Raw genomic sequence first — 18,133 nt, forward strand, 5'->3', positions numbered from 1 at the left:
CATGGTTAAGCACATGCTGGTGTTCTATGATATTATCTCTATGACATAAGGTAAAGACGGAGCAACTTACATTACATAATGTCTTTTGATTAAAAAAAAAAACAACACAGAATCTTAATATATACTTACCTTGTAATGTCTTCACATCCTGTTCCGTCCAGATGTGTCCGGATCCCAGAATTCCAAGCGGCAGAAGTTTGCCGACATCCATATTGGAACACCCAAGTGATGGGTGTCTCAATATGGAGACTGCTGGTGGTACCAGTCTCTTGCGCGGTAGCACCAGCGGAACACTGTCGCACCACACACACACATACACTATATTGGCCATACACACCACACACACTGTATACGCCGTACGCACCACACACACACTGTATATGCCGTACGCACCACACACACTGTATAGATCGTACGCACCACACACACACACTGCATACAGCATACGTAGTCTACGCGGTACCACCAGCTGAACACCGTCGCGAATGCTCTGCCACCAGGATCAGCCGAATGATTCACTGACCACCACCATCTTTGTACAGAAGGAGTGTATGCGCAGTTTTAATATGACCGCCGTTATCTGTCTGCACAAAGACAGAATTCCGAGCAGGCGCCGTGAATCATTCAGCTGATCCCGGCAGCAGATGCGCGACGTGTCTACAGGTAGAGGAAGCCGGTCACATTTCAGGAGTTTTCCCATGAACGAAAGTTCATTTTAAAAATTGTGTGTGTCTGACCGTGTACAGAACATACCACATCTTCTGGGCAGGGGAGGTAGCAAAAGACAATACTGACATTACAGCAGGGGATCACTGTGGATTCATTTAGTCAGGTAAAATATTTCACTGACTGTTTTTAAACAATATTTTACCTCTCAAAATGTATCCTCTGCAATCTCCTGCTGTAATGTCAGTATTGTCTTTTGCTTCCTCCCCTGCCCAGGAGCTGTGGTATGCTCTGTACACGGTCAGACACAGACAATTTTTAAAATGAACTTTCGTTCATGGGAAATCCCCTTTAAAAAGCAAATATCAACGCCAACATGGCTCCTCCTAAAAAAAATATGCGAATAACAATGAAAGGAAAGCAGAAAAGGCACAATGTCGAAGACAACAATGGGAAAATGAGACTCTTGAACAGCAACAGCATCGCTGGGACAAAAACAATGCATATATCACATGGGGTAGACAGGTCAAAGAAGAGAGCACATGGGGAAAGAGAAAGTGGATAGGTGGGGGAGCACATGGGGGGAGAGATTCTCAAGGCTGCAAAGCCTGCCACCATCGTAAAATTACCGTCCTCCCGATGCGAGAGCATTGGGCCTCCATCTAGTTGTAAAAATATCAATGATTCAAAACTAAAAACCACAATGGAAACACCACTAAGCTTGGTAGCAGATACATGGGTACATGGGGTTTTCAACTACAAAACTTATTAAAGTGCACATTAGTACAAGGATGTCATTAGTTTTTTCAAGGGAGGTGTGGAAGAGAAGCTCATTAAAACCATTAGAGATAAAACTACATTTTGAATTAAAGCATCTGTTAGTACAAAAGATGCCAGCAGTTTTTCTAAAGAAAGCAGGTATCGGAGAGTTGTTCATTCCAGCCTCTAGGGGACAAAGATTGCTTTCTGAATATAAATTCGGATTCTTGCTTTAAAATAGTTTTAACCAGATTTCCTCCCGTAATTTTCAGTTTTGTAAGAACTACCATGCAGAAAGAAATATCTTTCAGGCGTCCATGATGGAAACTATTCATGTGGCATGCAACTTGGATATCATGTTTATTTCTAATGTCTCCCAGATACTCGCCTACCCGCTTTCTTAATTCCCTAGTAGTCTTCCCAATGTAGTCTATTTGGCAAGTGCATGTTGCCTTGTACACCACCCCAGATGATTTTCAATTACCAAAATCTCTAATGGAGAACATTTTTCCTGCTGTGGCACTCCAAAACACTTTGCATGAGTCCAGCCAATCACAGCTTCAACAATTGATATGGAGGCATATGGCACTATCAGGCACACCAGAATGAGCCTGTTACTGTCTGTCATAAGCCTGTAACCATCTATCTTTGCATCATACCCCCTGAAGAAGCCAATGGATGTGGAAACACTTTGAGACGAAAACAACTAATGATATGTTTTCTGTTATTCTATTTTCGGAGACTTAGTTATGACTATATATAGACTTACCGGATTTTTAGTATTGTAACCTAACCTCGCCTTAAGCCTTTTACTCTGTTTTGTTACCCAATCTTATCAATAGGACACAATAGGGAGAGTTAAAGAGAGCCACCGATGAGCAGGGTCGCCATATCTCAGTTTGTTAAGGGTGCCAACCTCTGCGGCTAGGCAGTAGCAGTTTAGGCATTTAGATAGGGAATCACAGGTCCCTGATGTTGTCTGGTGTATATATCTTTTATATATCTTTACAAAAGGACCTATTCACATTGTTTATCTGCTATAGCGGAATACAAGTCCATTTCTCCTTGAGTATAATTATTACCTTTTAATAGTCTGTTACCCAGTGTATTGGTGATTTTAATACCTTAAATAAAGATTATTTTAGAGGGAATACCAACTAAATGACTAATTTGTTGCTGTAGCTTACTCACCAGGCCATTCTAGACATCCACCAAAGCCTTCAGTTAGATCTTTTAGCCAAACGGTTCTGTCAACTAATACACTGAAGTTCAGAGATGGAATATTTTGCAGCAAAATAGCTGCAATCAAGACTCCAGGACTAGGCACCATATTGGCTACTTGCTGTAATTCAACTGTATAGGCCACATCAGAGATGAACTTCTGCATTTCTTCTGAAGGTCGTTGAGAAAGATGTCTGTAGTGTTCAAATTCCACAAATTATGATAAATGTTATACATTGTATTGCCCCAATGTATTAAACACAAGACATATTTTCAATCTGTAACTTGTTACTGTTTGACTATGAATAAGCAGTCATATAAATGTTGTTATCCAAGCATGCTCTATTACATTGCATCACTAGTATTAGTATTACCAAATTGAAACGTAGGGTAAATTACAACCTATCACAATATTTTTTTCCCTATATCACAAGGAATACTGAAGAATATAGACAAGATATTTAAATAAGTGAATCAGAATAGGTACCTTCTTTAAAGAAAGCCACAATACCTGGGAATGAGGTTATATTGAGAGCGATTTAGTCTTCCGGGTGTCAATGATCGCAATGACAAGGGTTTTCCGAAATATACATGAATACTTCCAAAGTCATCACTAAGTATTTTCCTGGCTTTGATCAATCCCTGAAAGAAGACGTGGCAGCTAATCAAAAGCACTGTCAGCATTCAAGTAATACCAGTGCAATTGTAACACTGAAGTAACCTTACTGATGTGGACTCCTTTGGTTTTGGAACTCCAAGTAGCTCATATGCATAAAGTGTCTCCTCCAGTATTCTCTCATAGCTGATACTGACTGGTACCAGGTAAGTATCAAACACTTCTCCTTTGAAAAATGGCTCCATGACCACGCTCAGGAGTCCTGCAAAAAAAAAAAAAAAATCTCTCTCTCTATATATACATATATATGTATATATAGATAGATAGATAGATAGATATTACATATATCTATATACATTGGCAGGCACAAATTATTTTATTAATTTATATGTAAAAAAAATCATGTTAAAATGGTATTACAATAGAGTGTTAATATCAAAAGCTACTTAATAAAAATTCCCTTTTGCATTTTTGCTTTTTCCTCTTCTTCCGAGGGCGAAAACGTTTTTATTTTTTCATCCACAAACATATGAGGGCTTACTTTTTTGCAGGACAAGTTGTACTTTTGCATGATGCCATCCATTTTACAACATAAAGTAGTGGAAAAAAAATTCCAAGTGCAATGAAATTGTGAAAAAAAAACCCCACAATTCTAACAGCTTTTTGGGAATTGTCTTTACATATATAAATAAAGAGATTATTTAGTAATTTATTTATTTACATAGTCCATTGTACGATTACGGTGATATCAAAGTTATCCAGTTTTTTCATTATTTCAGAGTTGAAATAAGGGGGATTAGACTTACTAGTAATTCCATTTCCACGTAGTCCCTCATGACAAAAGGCCCCTCCTGACTACACCCTCCAGTGTCTTTCAACTTACCACAGCAGGATGGATGCAAATGGCCAATACCATCCTCTAGAAACTCATCAGCAACACAAAACATAAGGAAGGGGAAATAATGGTGCTGTCCTGAGGGACTACCTGGAAACAGAATTACTGATAGGTCTAATTCACCACAGTGAGCATCTGATATATATGCATATAATGCCAAATATTCAGCATAAATGTGGTAGACAAATTATATGGCAGAAAACAAAAAGAGCGACACCCCTACTGTTGTACCACAAAACCAATGATAAACCCTGGTAACTGTGCTAGATATATTATACTTATAAACACCGAAGCCATAGAATAGACATTAACACCTCTTATTGCACAACAAACGATAGTGGTAGCCACCACTAGAGCTGTAATGAAGACTGTTGTTGACCAATAATAAACTCGCACGTGCTTAATAAAACAGGACTGTTCTTTCACCAGTTCCCCTGGGCTCCTAATGAGAATAACTAAACTCTGGTAATGAACCAGCTTACCTTACCAGAAGTAGAAGGGATGCCACCAGGAATTTAAGGGCCCCATACTGGCAAAATGTTTGGGCCCCTTTGAGATTCCGCTCAGGCTCCTCCCCAGCTCTGCCTCCACCACTCAAACCTTCCACAGTCCACCCGCCCACTCTTGGAAAAATTTCACTTCTGCAACAAGTTCTCACCAATCATACATTAACAGTTCCCATTAAACACCATATCACATACAGTATATAGCCATCAGCTGTTGCTTTGGCCAAAAGACTTTTTAAGCATGCCACCACGAAAAGGTAGACTCTTTAGCAGGATCCTACTCTACTCTAACCTGTTAAATATTTGTTACAAGACAGTACCAATACTCTTTTTAGGTATACTTTAATTTATTTTTCTTTAAGGGTATACAGTTGGGCTCAAAAGTTTACCTACCCTGGCCGAATTTTTGCTTTCTTGGCCTTTTTTCAGAGAATAGAATAATAATATAATATTCTCTTTATCAAGGCCAGCGTCAGCACCCAGTGTTCCCGGGCAAGTGCCGGGGCCCTGGCGAGACAAGGGGGCCCATTCAGGGCCGTCGTTAGTAGCAGGCAGCTGCCAGTGCCTAGGGCCCCCGCTCCCCCAGGGGCCCTCAGCTAGTGGCACATCACGCAGCTGCTATGGGGCCCCTGTGAGGCAGGGGGGCCCGCCTGTCGCAAGCGCCAACTCCCCTGCCACCGCTTTGAACTTTACCGGCGTCTGCTGGTAAAGTTAAAAGCAAATGATGGAGGAGAGAGCGTCACCTGACGCTCCCTCTCCCGTCATTCACCACTCTGCCTCTGACACTGCCGCTGCAGGTGCGCGATGACGTCATCGCTGTGTATAAGGCCGTGCAGCGGCAGCCATCGAGACCGGAGCAGGGAGGGAGCAGCGCGGCGCGGGAACGTTGAGAGGTGAGGAGTGTTTTTTTTTTTGTAACTATAACAGTGACTACTGGACTATGGGGCCATTCTTGGATGGAAGGGGGCTGTGCTGTATACTACATGTCTGTGCTATATTTGTTCTATAAACTACGTGGGCCGTGTTAAGATTATGTGGCTGTGCTATATACTATATGGGCTGTTATATGCTACGTGGGCTGTGCTATATACTACATGGCTGTTCTATATACTACGTGGGCCGTGTTATATACTACGTGGGCTGTTATATGCTACGTAGGCTGTGCTATATACTACATGGCTGTTCTATAAACTACGTGGGCCGTGTTATATACTATGTGGCTGTACTATATACTATATGGGCTGTTATATGCTACGTGGGCTGTGCTATATACTACGTGGCTGTGTTATATGCTACGTGGCTGTGCTATACTACGTGGGCTGTGTTATATACTACATGGCTGTGTTATATGCGATCATGAATCGTGGTATGTGTTAAAGGGGGGAGGGGGCCCACTGAGACTCTTTCGCCCGGGGCCCTCAAAAACCTGGAGCTGGCCCTGCTCTCTATTTACATAGCAACATATTCCGCAGCGTTTTACAGACATTATCATTGCTGTCCCCGATGGGGCTCACAATCTAAATTCCCCATCAGTATGTCTTTGGAGTGTGGGAGGAAACCAGGGTGCCCGGAGGAAACCCACGCAAACACGAGGAAAACATACAAACTTGGTCCTTGGTGGGATTTGAACCCAGGACTCCAGCACTGCAAGGCTGCAGTGCAAACCACTGAGCCATCGTGTCACCCATGAATGATAATACCAACACTTTTTCTCCACTCATGATTAGTGGTTGGGTGAGGCCATTTATTGTCAAACTACTGTGTTTTCTCTTTTTAAATTATAATGACAACCCAAAACATCCAAATGACCCTGATCAAAACTTCACATACTCTGGTGATTTTGGTCTGAAATCATGCACAGAAGTTGACACAAACGGGTTTGAATGGATACTAAAGGTAACATCATCATTGTCAGGACATTTTTTTTATTACCTTTTGTGCATTACTGCCCTTTTCCAAGATGGCGTCTTTGGTCTCACGTGCACTGTGTCTTCCTGCTATAAAACTCCACCCCAGCCTTCAGTTTGTGCTAGAGTATTCTGCCTTGCATCCAGCTCCTGACCTCTGGTGACTCCCTGGCTATATACCTGCTCCTGTGAACCTGTGGGGTTATCCTGCTACTCTGCTCTGAGTTCCTGCTGCATACACCAGTTCCAGTAAACCTCCTTCATTTGCTGGACATGTAAGCTGTTGCTGCTCTGCAAGAACCTGGGACTATTACCCAGACCTCTCTGGTTGAGCTAAGATATTATTTGAACTGCCTTATAAGCAAATCTATCTGTGTTTTGGACTAAGCAAGGACTTATTCGTGTCAAATATCCTCAAGAATAATTGTGCTTCATAGACTTTCTGCGTGATTGAATTTTCCTCTGAAGTTTCCTATAGACTGCTGAGCTGCATTTGATATTTGCACCAAGTGTTGTGGATTTGAGTTTCTCTCTGCACCTGTTTGAATCACCGTGTGATAATATAGACTTTACCACTTATAAGACTGTGTCCTGTAGTTGTGTTGTTCCACGCAAGGAGTCTCCTGAGTTATCCCCTATAATTATTACAATCATATGTCACCTGTTTGCTTGTAACCAGTGTGTGCGTGCATAAAAGCTGAGTGAGTTTCTGGGATCTAAACAGACTTTTGCATCTTTCATCCAGCCACTGACGTTTCTGGATTGTGAGTCATGGGGAAAGCAAAAGAATTGTCAATGGATATACTGGAAAAGGTAGTGTAGGTGCAGTGGTGTCTGTGACTGGGTATTCCACATCATGGATAAGCACTGAGCTTATGTTGAGCATGTGTGACCTAATTGGTCTATCAGTACAATTCATTAGAGATACATTTTTGGATATGTCTGTAACGGTATGATGAGTGAGTGACCTATACTGGGATCTATTTTAATGTGGTGCCATTGCCCTAGATTACATTCTTGACCCACCGCCACTGCATTTCTTTTTGTACTTGGCATATCCTCTTTGTTAAAAAAAACCTCTTGCATATGTCCTTATTTCTTGTGATATAAGTTTTTTAAATTTGAGTTCAATAAATTTATTGATTGTATTTTCTTGTGTTAGTGGTTTATGGATACTTGATATTCATCTTTAGGTTGTCTTGCATCATTCACCCAGCCAAAAGACGTTTCTGGATTGTGAGTCATGGAAAAAGCAAATGAATTGTCAATGGATCTATGGGAAAAGGTAGTTTAACTGTACAAAACAGGAAAGGAATACAAAAAAGATATACAAGGAACTGATAATGCCAGTCAGCAGTGTTCAAACTGTGATTAACAAATGGAAAATCAGGGGCTCTGTAAAAACAAATCCATGGTCAGGTAGACCAACAAAAATGTTGTCCACAACTGTCAGGAAAATTGTTCGGGATGGGAAAAAAACCTACATCAGCTGAAATACTGGACTCTTTGAAAACTAGCAGTGTGGCTGTTTCAAGCTGAACAATAAGGAGGCACTTGAAGAAAAAAGGACTTCATGGTCGAGTCGCCAGTAGAAAGCCATTACTGCGCAAATGCCACAAAGTATCTCGCGTTCAATACGCAAAACAGCACAGAGACAAGCCTCAAAACTTCTGGAACAAGGTAATTTATGAACTTTTGATCTGGGTCATTTGGATGTTTTGGGTTGTCATTATGATTTAAAAAGGATAATACAGTAATTTGATAATAAATGGCTTCATCCAAGCACTAACCACGAGTGGAAAAAAAGTTTTGATGTTATCATTCATATTCTATGAAAAAAGGCCAAGAAAGCAAAAATTTTGCCGGGGATGTAAACTTTTGAGCACAACAGTATGTCACATATCTTTTTTTTAAATGATCAATAATACCACATACAAGGAAAAAATACTGCCACTCTATGACCAGACCACATATTACCATCCCATAGTGACCAATATCGTAGTTACTTACTGATAACGATATTTCTCTGATCCCATGACGGCACCACGGAGAGAGGGATCCGCCCTCAGGGACAGGAAACCTACAGATGAAAAAGGCGGTACCTCTCTCCCACATCAGTTGGTTTACAGAGCCTTAACAGAACTTCAGCTGTAACTTTAAATGATTATTTAAACAAAAAATAATTTAATTTTAGGCTTATCAGAGGCACCACGTGACTAAATATTTAATAACTAAACTTAGTGTGCACACCCACACGCGAAGGGAGGGAATATGCGGGTGCCGTCATGGGATCAGAGAAATACCGTTATCGGTAAGTAACTATGATTTTCTCTTACCCCCATGACAGCACCACAGAGAGAATTTCATAGAATGTATATTAGGGGGGACAACTGCCTCCAGGACCCTTCTGCCAAAAGTGAGGTCTGAAGAAGAAGTCAGGTCTAGTTGGTAGTGTTTAAAAAATGTAGAGGGAGAAGACCAAGTGGCTGCTCTACATATCTGCTCAATTGATGCTCCTGCTCGCTCTGCCCAGGAGGTTGCCACCGATCTGGTCGAATGAGCTCTGACTCCCTCTGGAATGGCTTTATAACATGAAGAATATGACAGGATGATGGCAACCCTTACCCATCTCGCCAACGTGGCCTTCGATGCTTTATGCCCTTTGTTTGGACCTTGAAAGCACACAAACAGAGACCTATCCCTTCTACACTCCCTCGTAACTACTAGATATTGGGTTAGGCATCTTTTAACATCTAGTGCGTGTATGAGTTCTTCCTTTCTATTTTTGCGGTTTGGACAGAAAGAGGGTTAAGAGATCTCCTGAGATCTATGAAACCGTGATGCCACTTTAGGAAGGTAGGATGGATCGGTCCTAAGGACTACTCTGTCATCTAATATCTGAGTCAGAGGCGGGTATGCGGATAGAGCCTGCATATCACTAATTCTGCGGGCCGACGTAAACGCCACAAGTAGGGAGGTTTTGAGGGATATTATTTTTAGAGAAGCTTGTGGCAAAGGTTCAAAAGGCGCTTTAGTCAGTGCAGAAAGTACTAGGTTTAGATCCCAGGGAGGTGTAGTGTGGTGGACAACCGGTCAAGATCTATTAGAGGCCTTTATAAATCTTTTTATCTAGCGATTCCCCGCTAAATCGCAGTTGTAACGGGCCCCTAGCGCTGCCACTTGAACTTTAAGAGTGCTTGTTGTTAAGCCTTTTTCCAACCCCTTTTGGAGAAACTCTAGCACTTTCTGAATTGGGATCTCCTCCGATACACTGGCACCCGAAACTGACAAAAATCTCCTCCAGACCTTCCCATATGCTCTATAAGTTATTGGTTTTCTACTTAGCAAGAGAGTTGAAACTAAATTTGAAGAGAATCCTCTCTTAGTTAAAAGTTCCCTCTCAAATTCCAGGCCGTCATATGTAAGCTTTTTACTTGTGGGTGGTTTACCAGCCCCTGACACAGAAGGTTCAGGATATCTGGGAGGACCCAAGGGTCTGTTATAGACATCATCCGCAGCCACAGAAACCATGCTCTTTTTGGCCAAAAGGGAGCTATCATGATTATCCTTGCTCTGTCCTCCCGAATCTTCCTCAGTACCAAAGGAATTAGTGCTATTGGGGGAAAAGCATACGCTAGCTGAAAGTCCCAGGGGATCAAAAAGGCATCTAGGGTTACTGGACCCCCCCGAGGGTCGATAGAACAGTAGGCATGTGTCTTCTGGTTTAGACTGATCGCAAACAAGTCTATCTTAGGGAGACCCCAAACCTCTACTATGTGGTTGAATACATCCTGGTTTAATTCCCACTCCCCCTGTTTCAGCTGTGTTTGGCTTAGAAAATCTGCGGCCTGATTTTCTATCCCTGTGATATGAAGGGCTGACAGTGAGGACAGGTTGGCCTCTGCTAACAACAGGATAGATTTTGCTACTTCCATCAGTGCTCGAGATCTCGTTCCCCCCTGGTGATTCAAGTATGCTACCACCACCCTGTTGTCCGAGAGCACCCTCACGTGGTGGGAACGGAGGAAGACTAGAAAGTGTTCGAGAGCACGTTTTTACTGCCAGGAGTTCTTTCATGTTTTAGGAAGCTAGTTTTTCCTCCTCTGACCAGCGCCCTTGGGTAATTTGATCGTGTAAGTGAGCCCCCCACCCTCAGGGATTCGCGTCGGTAGTCAGTGTTACAGATATTGGCCATACCCACGGAACACCCCTGGTTAGGTTGTGTGGATCCACCCACCAAGCTAGGGAATGTATTGTTTGTGAGGAGATTTTTAAGCGCTTTTCTAAATCTCCCTTTAAGCGAGATTCTGCTTCTAGTATCTCCCACTGGAGATCTCTGGTGTGACTCTGGGCCCATTGGATCGCTGGAATACAAGCTGTCATTGACTCCAGTCTAGACATTGCCTTGCGTAAAGTGACGACAGGGGATTGGTTCAATTGTGTTACCAGTTGAATAATGTTTGAAACTTTCCCCCCCGGAAGACGGCATTCCTCTCTTATCGAGTCTACCATAATCCCTAGGTGTTGTTATACTTGGGTTGGGATAATTCGGGACTTTGCTAGGTTCAACATCCAACGTAGATTTGTCAGGGATGTCATTACTTTGTCCGACTGTTGGCTGCAATGGAGAGATGACTCGCCAACTACCAAGAGGTCGTCCAGGGACTATAAGTATGTTTTGTTCTCTTATGTGAGCCATGACCTCTGCCATCAGTTTCGTAAACACCCTCGGGGCTATGGCTAGGCTGAAAGTAAGAGCCCTGAATTGGTAATGCTTTAGTTCCCCTTGCATTAATACCGCCACTCTGAGGAATCTTTGGTGATCTGAGTGGATGGGCACATGGTAGTATGCGTCTTTTAAATCGATGACAGTCATAAAACAAGACGGATAAAGTGTTCTGACACAGGTTTTTATTGTTTCCATTTTGAAACTCTGAGTCACTAAGTACTTGTTTAGTTTCTTCAGATTTATGACCGTTCTGTAAGTTCCATCCGGTTTCGTTCGAAGAAACAGACGGGAGTAGAATCCTGTGCCCTTCTCCTGGTCTGGAACTTCCTGCAGGATGTTTTTTGTCAGAAGACTTAGTACCTCCTTTTGAAGGCCCAGTGGCTCGGCCTCTACCTTCCTTTGTGGCGTTATGACAAAATGATGATATGGCATCGTATGGAACTTCAGTTTCACTCCTGTCTTTATTATATTTGGTATCCACACACTCCCCGATATTTTTTCCCAGGCTGGAAGAAAGTATGCCAACCTCCCTCCCACCTGGGGCACACCTTCATTGGGACTGTTTTTTGTTATCAGCTTTGTTGAACATGAAGCCTCTTCTTTTAAATTTTTAATCCTCACATCCTTCTGTTTGATTTTTAGGGGGTCTTCTACGCATAACTTTTCTGCTCCGAAAGGGCTGTCTATAGGATTGGTTGGGAAACGCTGGAAAAGCTTTTTCCTTGTCCACTGCCTTCTCAAGAATGTCATCTAGGGTAGGACCAAATAAATATTCTCCTTCACAGGGAATTGAGCATAGTTTGGCTTTTGTCTGTAGGTCTCCCGGCCAACACTTGAGCCACAAAGCCCTTCTAGCTGCGTTTGAAAATGAGGCAGATCTTGCCGCAAGTCTCACTGAGTCAATAGAGGCATCTGCTAGATACGCCGTGGCACCCCTCACGATTGAGACGAAGTCTAATATTGAATCTCTTGGGGATCTATCCTTTAGCTATGAGTCTAGGTGATCTAACCACAGCATTAATGCACTGGCGGTACATGTGTCGGCTATTGCTGGTTTTAACCCCGCACTGGCAGCCTCCCAATAGCCCTTTAAGAATACTTCCGCCCTCTTGTCCATGGGGTCCTTAAAGGTCCCCATAACTTCAAAAGGCAAGGCAAATTTTTTTGAGGCTTTTGCAATGGCAACGTCTAGCTTTGGCGCCTTTCCCCAGAAAGAGCAAGCTGGGTCATCAAATGGGTATTTCCACTTTAGGGTTAGGAGAACTTTTTTGTCTGGTCTCTTCCATTCCTTTTTTTATTAAAGCTTGAATTTTTTCATTAAATGGGAACGCTCTTCGTGACCGCTAAACATAAGATCTTGAGCCGTTTTTTTTGGACCAAGTCTCTGCTAGTCCAATGGTTGTCCTAACCGCTTTACCTAAGGCATCTGTTTCTTCAATAGACCCCCTTCTGAAGATGAAGAGGATGATGGAGAAGAGAGAGAACTATCTGAACTATACCGATCACTATCTTCCTCACTGGAACTGAACTCCGGGGACTTGCGCTTCGATTTATGTTTCCTTTTTAGACTTAACGTTTTTTAATGCATCTTCCACTTGGGTTTTGATTAACTCCTTTAGGTCAGATGCGAATCTTGGGGACTCTTCACATGTAGTATTCTCTATGCATATGGTGCAGAGCTTTTTTACCCACATAGCGGGTAGATCTACAGAGCAGATGGGACATACTCTGTGTCTGGATTTTGCTGCACATTTCTTCCCCTAAGAAAACATAATAATCCCCTTTTAGAATATGGACATTCACGGTCACTTACCCTCCTAATGTGAAGGAGATACTGGTTCTGGCCTAGGAGTTGCATCCTCAACTTGAACCGCTGTTGTTCTCCCGGATCCATTGGAGCCTCTGCTGCGCTGGGATCCTGAGCTGCGACGCTGGGAAGAGGAGTCCTGCTGCTGGTGATGGTGCTGTTGGCGTTTTTTTGTAGGGGACTGCAGAATTTCTTCTGCCGGCTGCTCTTTTTTACTCATGGTGAAAATAAATGAGCATCGGCGTTTGGTGACGCCGGAACAACCGCCGCTGTCTCCAAAGCTTGCGGCGCTTTCTATAGGTGACCGCCACCACCACCTCCTGGGTCACGGACCGGCGGCATGTTGCCAGGCAGCCGCCGCCACCTATTACCGGCCATATGTAGGTTAGTGAGGGTGAGGCAGACTGGATCTGGCTTCACTGCCTCTCCCACTGCACACGCACAAGGCCCACCGACCCCAGATCGTGGCCTTCGGGGAGGGAGAATCCACCCAGTCCGCTGCCTGAATCCGGCCAGATGGACCCCCGGCATCCCAAGATGTCAGGTAAGCTGCAGGTTCCCCGTCAGGGACAGGAAACCGAACTGATGTGGGAGAGACGTACCGCCTTTTTCACCTGTAGGTTTCCTGTCCCTGAGGGCGGATCCCTATCTTCGTGGTGCAGTCATGGGGGTAAGAGAAATACTACAATACTGATCATTAATTAAAAAAAAAACCACAATACTAATATTACCATAAGTGTCAATATACACAGGAACTCTGTAGATAGTATACAGTGTATAGTGTCAGTGTACAGGTAATACAGTGATCACCAATGACATTATACACAGAAGCTCTGAATATAGTGTATAGTGTAAGTGTACAGGTGCCACACTGACTCACCAGTGACATCTCTAGTTTAAGTCATTAAGCTTAGCTTTTCTTCTCCATCCAGCGCAGACCGCCATCACTTCTTCCAGCCAGGACTAGACTCTGCAGAAAATAACAGTTATCTAGAGCACCACTTCCAAAGCACATTCCCCACTTTTTCCCCAACTTCTACACCATGTCAGATAAAGATAAAAGCAACAGAGTACCGCCCTGCAGAGTAGCAGGACCTCCCCCAATTCATTATCATTTGCTCTCCCCACTGTCAATTAATTATCATTCGCTTTCACCCACGAAGTCCTTGTAATTTGCTGTTCTCTATTCCCCAGTCTCAATTCATAATTATTTGCTCACCCCCACTCCCTCAAGTCATAATCATTTGCTGTTCCCCAACCCCAGTCACAATTTAAAATCATTTGCTCTCCTCACCCACCTTCAATACAAAATCCTTTACTATCCCCCACCTTCATGTCATCATCATTTAATCTCTTCACCCCTCACTTTCAATTAATTTGCTGTCCCCTTGTCTTGTCCCCCACCCCAGTCCATCATAATTTGCCCTCCCCAACGCACACTTAATACAGAATCATTTACTGTATTAAGTTCCCCACCCTCAATTCAACATAATTTGCTCCCCCACACCCATTTCATTTTATAAAAAAAAAAAAAAAAAAAGTTTTCCATACTTTCCTCCCATCCCCTGCAGCTACTTTCTATTATCCAGCGTGCCAACGTCATTGCGTAAGGTCCCATCACCAGCATATCCCAGAAGATGTGGAGGGAACTCCGAGCAGTGCGATCGGTCATTCTGTTGACGGTCGTGGAGCTTCAGGAAAGCTCCCGTCGCAAAGTAGATGTGTACTGCAATCAACCCCTTCTACTAGGGCCCAGTTAGCAGAAGTTTTCCTTCTGCTCACAGGGCCCCATACATCAGTAAGGACCATAATGCCCTGATGGCGGCCCTGACAAGGGGTCCCTGTAAGACAGAGGCCTGGATTGAAGAAAGACTAATCCAATAGCCTTTAGGATATGTATAAATGGCACAGAATTGAATTGAAACATTTATACATTACACGCTCAGGAGCCCACCAACATCTATTCTAAATCCAGAAATCCTTTGGCCTCAAGTAAGGAAATGGACCACCAATAAAGCTAAAGAGATATACAACAAGAGTCTGGTAGGTAACCTCCAGTGCCATTACCAACACTCTGGGGTTCATCTTCACACCATCTGGCAATGGAGCATGGTTCATCACTCCTGTGATACTCATGATAATTACAGAAGGAGTTGAAACGCCGGTATTGATGAAAGCGGCCTCACTAACATATACAAAATGTGAACAAATATGAGGCCTCAGCAGAAGTTAATACTCTGAAGGCCAATCATAAGGCCTTGTGTTGCCACACTAAGTAAACAACCGAAGAGCTGCGGCCATGACTATGACATGAGCAGCAAATTGAAGAAGTCGAACCATGACAAGGCCTAGGCATGCAGCCTAACTAGCAGTCAGAGGCATGAAACCTGGCTTCCGTACCTGAAGCAAGATGTTAGTATCTGAAGCCCAAGGCCCAGCTTTGGCATAGAACAGGGCTGGGCAATTAATTTTCCTGAGGGGCCACATGAGAGACCGTGACTGTTGTCGAGGGCCGAACCAATAGGTTGAAATTAATTCTGCTCAACATTAATATCAATATATAATTATATTATTGATAATTACATTATTATTAATTGCATAACTTAATACTGAGCAGAATTAAGTATGCTGACATCCTCCTAAATATCGTTTGAACCCAAGTACAGCCCCTTCTGTATATCGTATGAGCCCCCCACAGCCCCTTCTATACGGTACATAAGAGTCCTCACACAGCCTCCTTATATACAGCATGAGCCCCACACAGCCTCCCTATATAGAGCATGAGCCCCCCACAGCCTCCCTTTATATACTGCATGAGCCTCACATAGCCTCCTTATACAGTTAAGTCCATATATATTTGGACAGGGACAACATTTTTCTAATTTTGGTTATAGACATTACCACAATGAGTTTTAAACAAAACAATTCAGATGCAGTTGAAGTTCAGACTTTCAGCTTTCATTTGAGGGTATCCACATTAAAATTGGTTGAAGGGTTTAGGAGTTTCAGCTCCTTAACATGTGCCACCCTGTTTTTAAAAAGGGACCAAAAGTAATTGGACAATTGACTCCAAGGCTATTTCATGGACAGGTGTGGGCAATCCCTTCATTATGTCATTCTCAATTAAGCAGATAAAAGGCCTGGAGTTGATTTGAGGTGTGGTGCTTGCATTTGGAAGGTTTTGCTGTGAAGTAAACATGTGGTCAAAGGAGCTCTCCATGCAGGTCTAACAAGCCATCCTTAAGCTGCGAAAACAGAAAAAACCCATCCGAGAAATTGCTACAATATTAGGAGTGGCAAAATTTACAGTTTGGTACATCCTGAGAAAGAAAGAAAGCACTGGTGAACTCATCAATGCAAAAAGACCTGGGCGCCCACAGAAGACAACAGTGGTGGATGATCGCAGAATAATCTCCATGGTGAAGAGAAACCCCTTCACAACAGCCAACCAAGTGAACAACACTCTCCAGGAGGTAGGCGTATCAATATCCAAATCTACCAGAAAGAGAAGACTGCATGAAAGTAAATACAGAGGGTTCACTGCACGGTGCAAGCCAATCATAAGCATCAATAATAAAAAGGCTAGACTGGACTTTGCTAAAAAAACATCTAAAAAAGCCAGCACAGTTCTGGAAGAACATTCTTTGGACAGATGAAACCAAGATCAACCTCTACCAGAATGATGGAAAGAGAAAAGTATGGCGAAGGCGTGGTGCAGCTCATGATCCAAAGCATACCACATCATCTGTAAAACACGGCGGAGGCAGTGTGATGGCTTGGGCATGCATGGCTGCCAGTGGCACTGGGTCACTAGTGTTTATTGATGATGTGACACAGGACAGAAGCAGCCGAATGAATTCTGAGGTATTCAGAGCCATACTGTGTGCTCAGATCCAGCCAAATGCAGCCAAACTGATTGGTCGTCGTTTCATACTACAGATGCACAATGACCCAAAACATAAAGCCAAAGCAACCCAGGAGTTTATTAAAGCAAAGAAGTGGAATATTCTTGAATGGCCAAGTCAGTCACCTGATCTCAACCCAACTGAGCATGCATTTCACTTGTTAAAGACAAAACTTCGGACAGAAAGGCCCACAAACAGCAACTGAAAACCACCGCAGTGAAGGCCTGGCAGAGCATCAAAAAGGAGGAAACACAGCGTCTGGTGATGTTCATGAGTTCAAGACTTCAGGCAGTCATTGCCAACAAAGGGTTTTCAACCAAGTAGTAGAAATGAACATTTTATTTAAAATTATTTAATCTATCCAATTACTTTTGGTCCGTTTAAAAACAGGGTGGCACATGTTAAGGAGCTGAAACTCCTAAACCCTTCATCCAATTTTAATGTTGATACCCTCAAATGAAAGCTGAAAGTCTGAAATTCAACTGCATCTGAATTGTTTTGTTTAAAATTCATTGTGGTAATGTCTATAACCAAAATTAGAAAAATGTTGTCTCTGTCCAAATATATATGGATTTAACTGTATACAGCATGAGCCCCACACAGCCTCCCTATATACTGCATGAGCGCCACACAGCCTCCCTTTATATACTGCATGAGCCCAACACAGGCTCCTTATATACTGCAAGAGCTCCACACAGCCTCCCTATATATACTGCATGAGCCACACACAGCCTCCCTATATAGAGCATGAGCCCCACACAGCTTCTCTATATACTGCGTGAATGCCACACAGCCTCCCTAGATATACTGCATGAGCCCAACATAGCCTCCCTACATACTGCGTGAGCCCCACACAGCCTCTCTATATACTGCATGAGCTCCACACAGCCTCTCTATATATACTGCATGAGCACCACACAGCCTCCCTATATATACTGCATGAGCCCCACATAGCCTCTCTATATATGCTGCATGAGCCACACACAGCCTCCCTATATACAGTATACACTGCATGAGCCCCACAGCCTCCCTATATAATATACTGCATGAGCCCCACACAGCCTCCCTATATACTGCATGAGCCCCACACAGCCTCCCCATATACTGCATAAGAACCACACA

General features: G+C 43.1%; 1 protein-coding gene across 1 annotated transcript in view; it reads right to left on the minus strand.

The window, feature by feature from the left end:
* The window catches only part of GNPAT (glyceronephosphate O-acyltransferase), a 229,774-nt gene that overhangs the window by 144,582 nt on the left and 67,059 nt on the right, over nucleotides 1–18,133 (minus strand). Inside the window, exons 7-9 of the mRNA XM_077283278.1 lie at nucleotides 3,373–3,524; nucleotides 3,158–3,288; nucleotides 2,617–2,840 (exon numbers count right to left, since the gene is read on the minus strand). Coding sequence (XP_077139393.1) covers nucleotides 2,617–2,840; nucleotides 3,158–3,288; nucleotides 3,373–3,524 — 507 coding nt within the window. The remainder of the gene's footprint in view (nucleotides 1–2,616; nucleotides 2,841–3,157; nucleotides 3,289–3,372; nucleotides 3,525–18,133) is intronic.

This window comes from Ranitomeya variabilis, chromosome 2 (assembly GCF_051348905.1).
Source record: "Ranitomeya variabilis isolate aRanVar5 chromosome 2, aRanVar5.hap1, whole genome shotgun sequence".
In the NCBI taxonomy this organism is placed as follows: Eukaryota; Metazoa; Chordata; class Amphibia; order Anura; family Dendrobatidae; genus Ranitomeya; species Ranitomeya variabilis.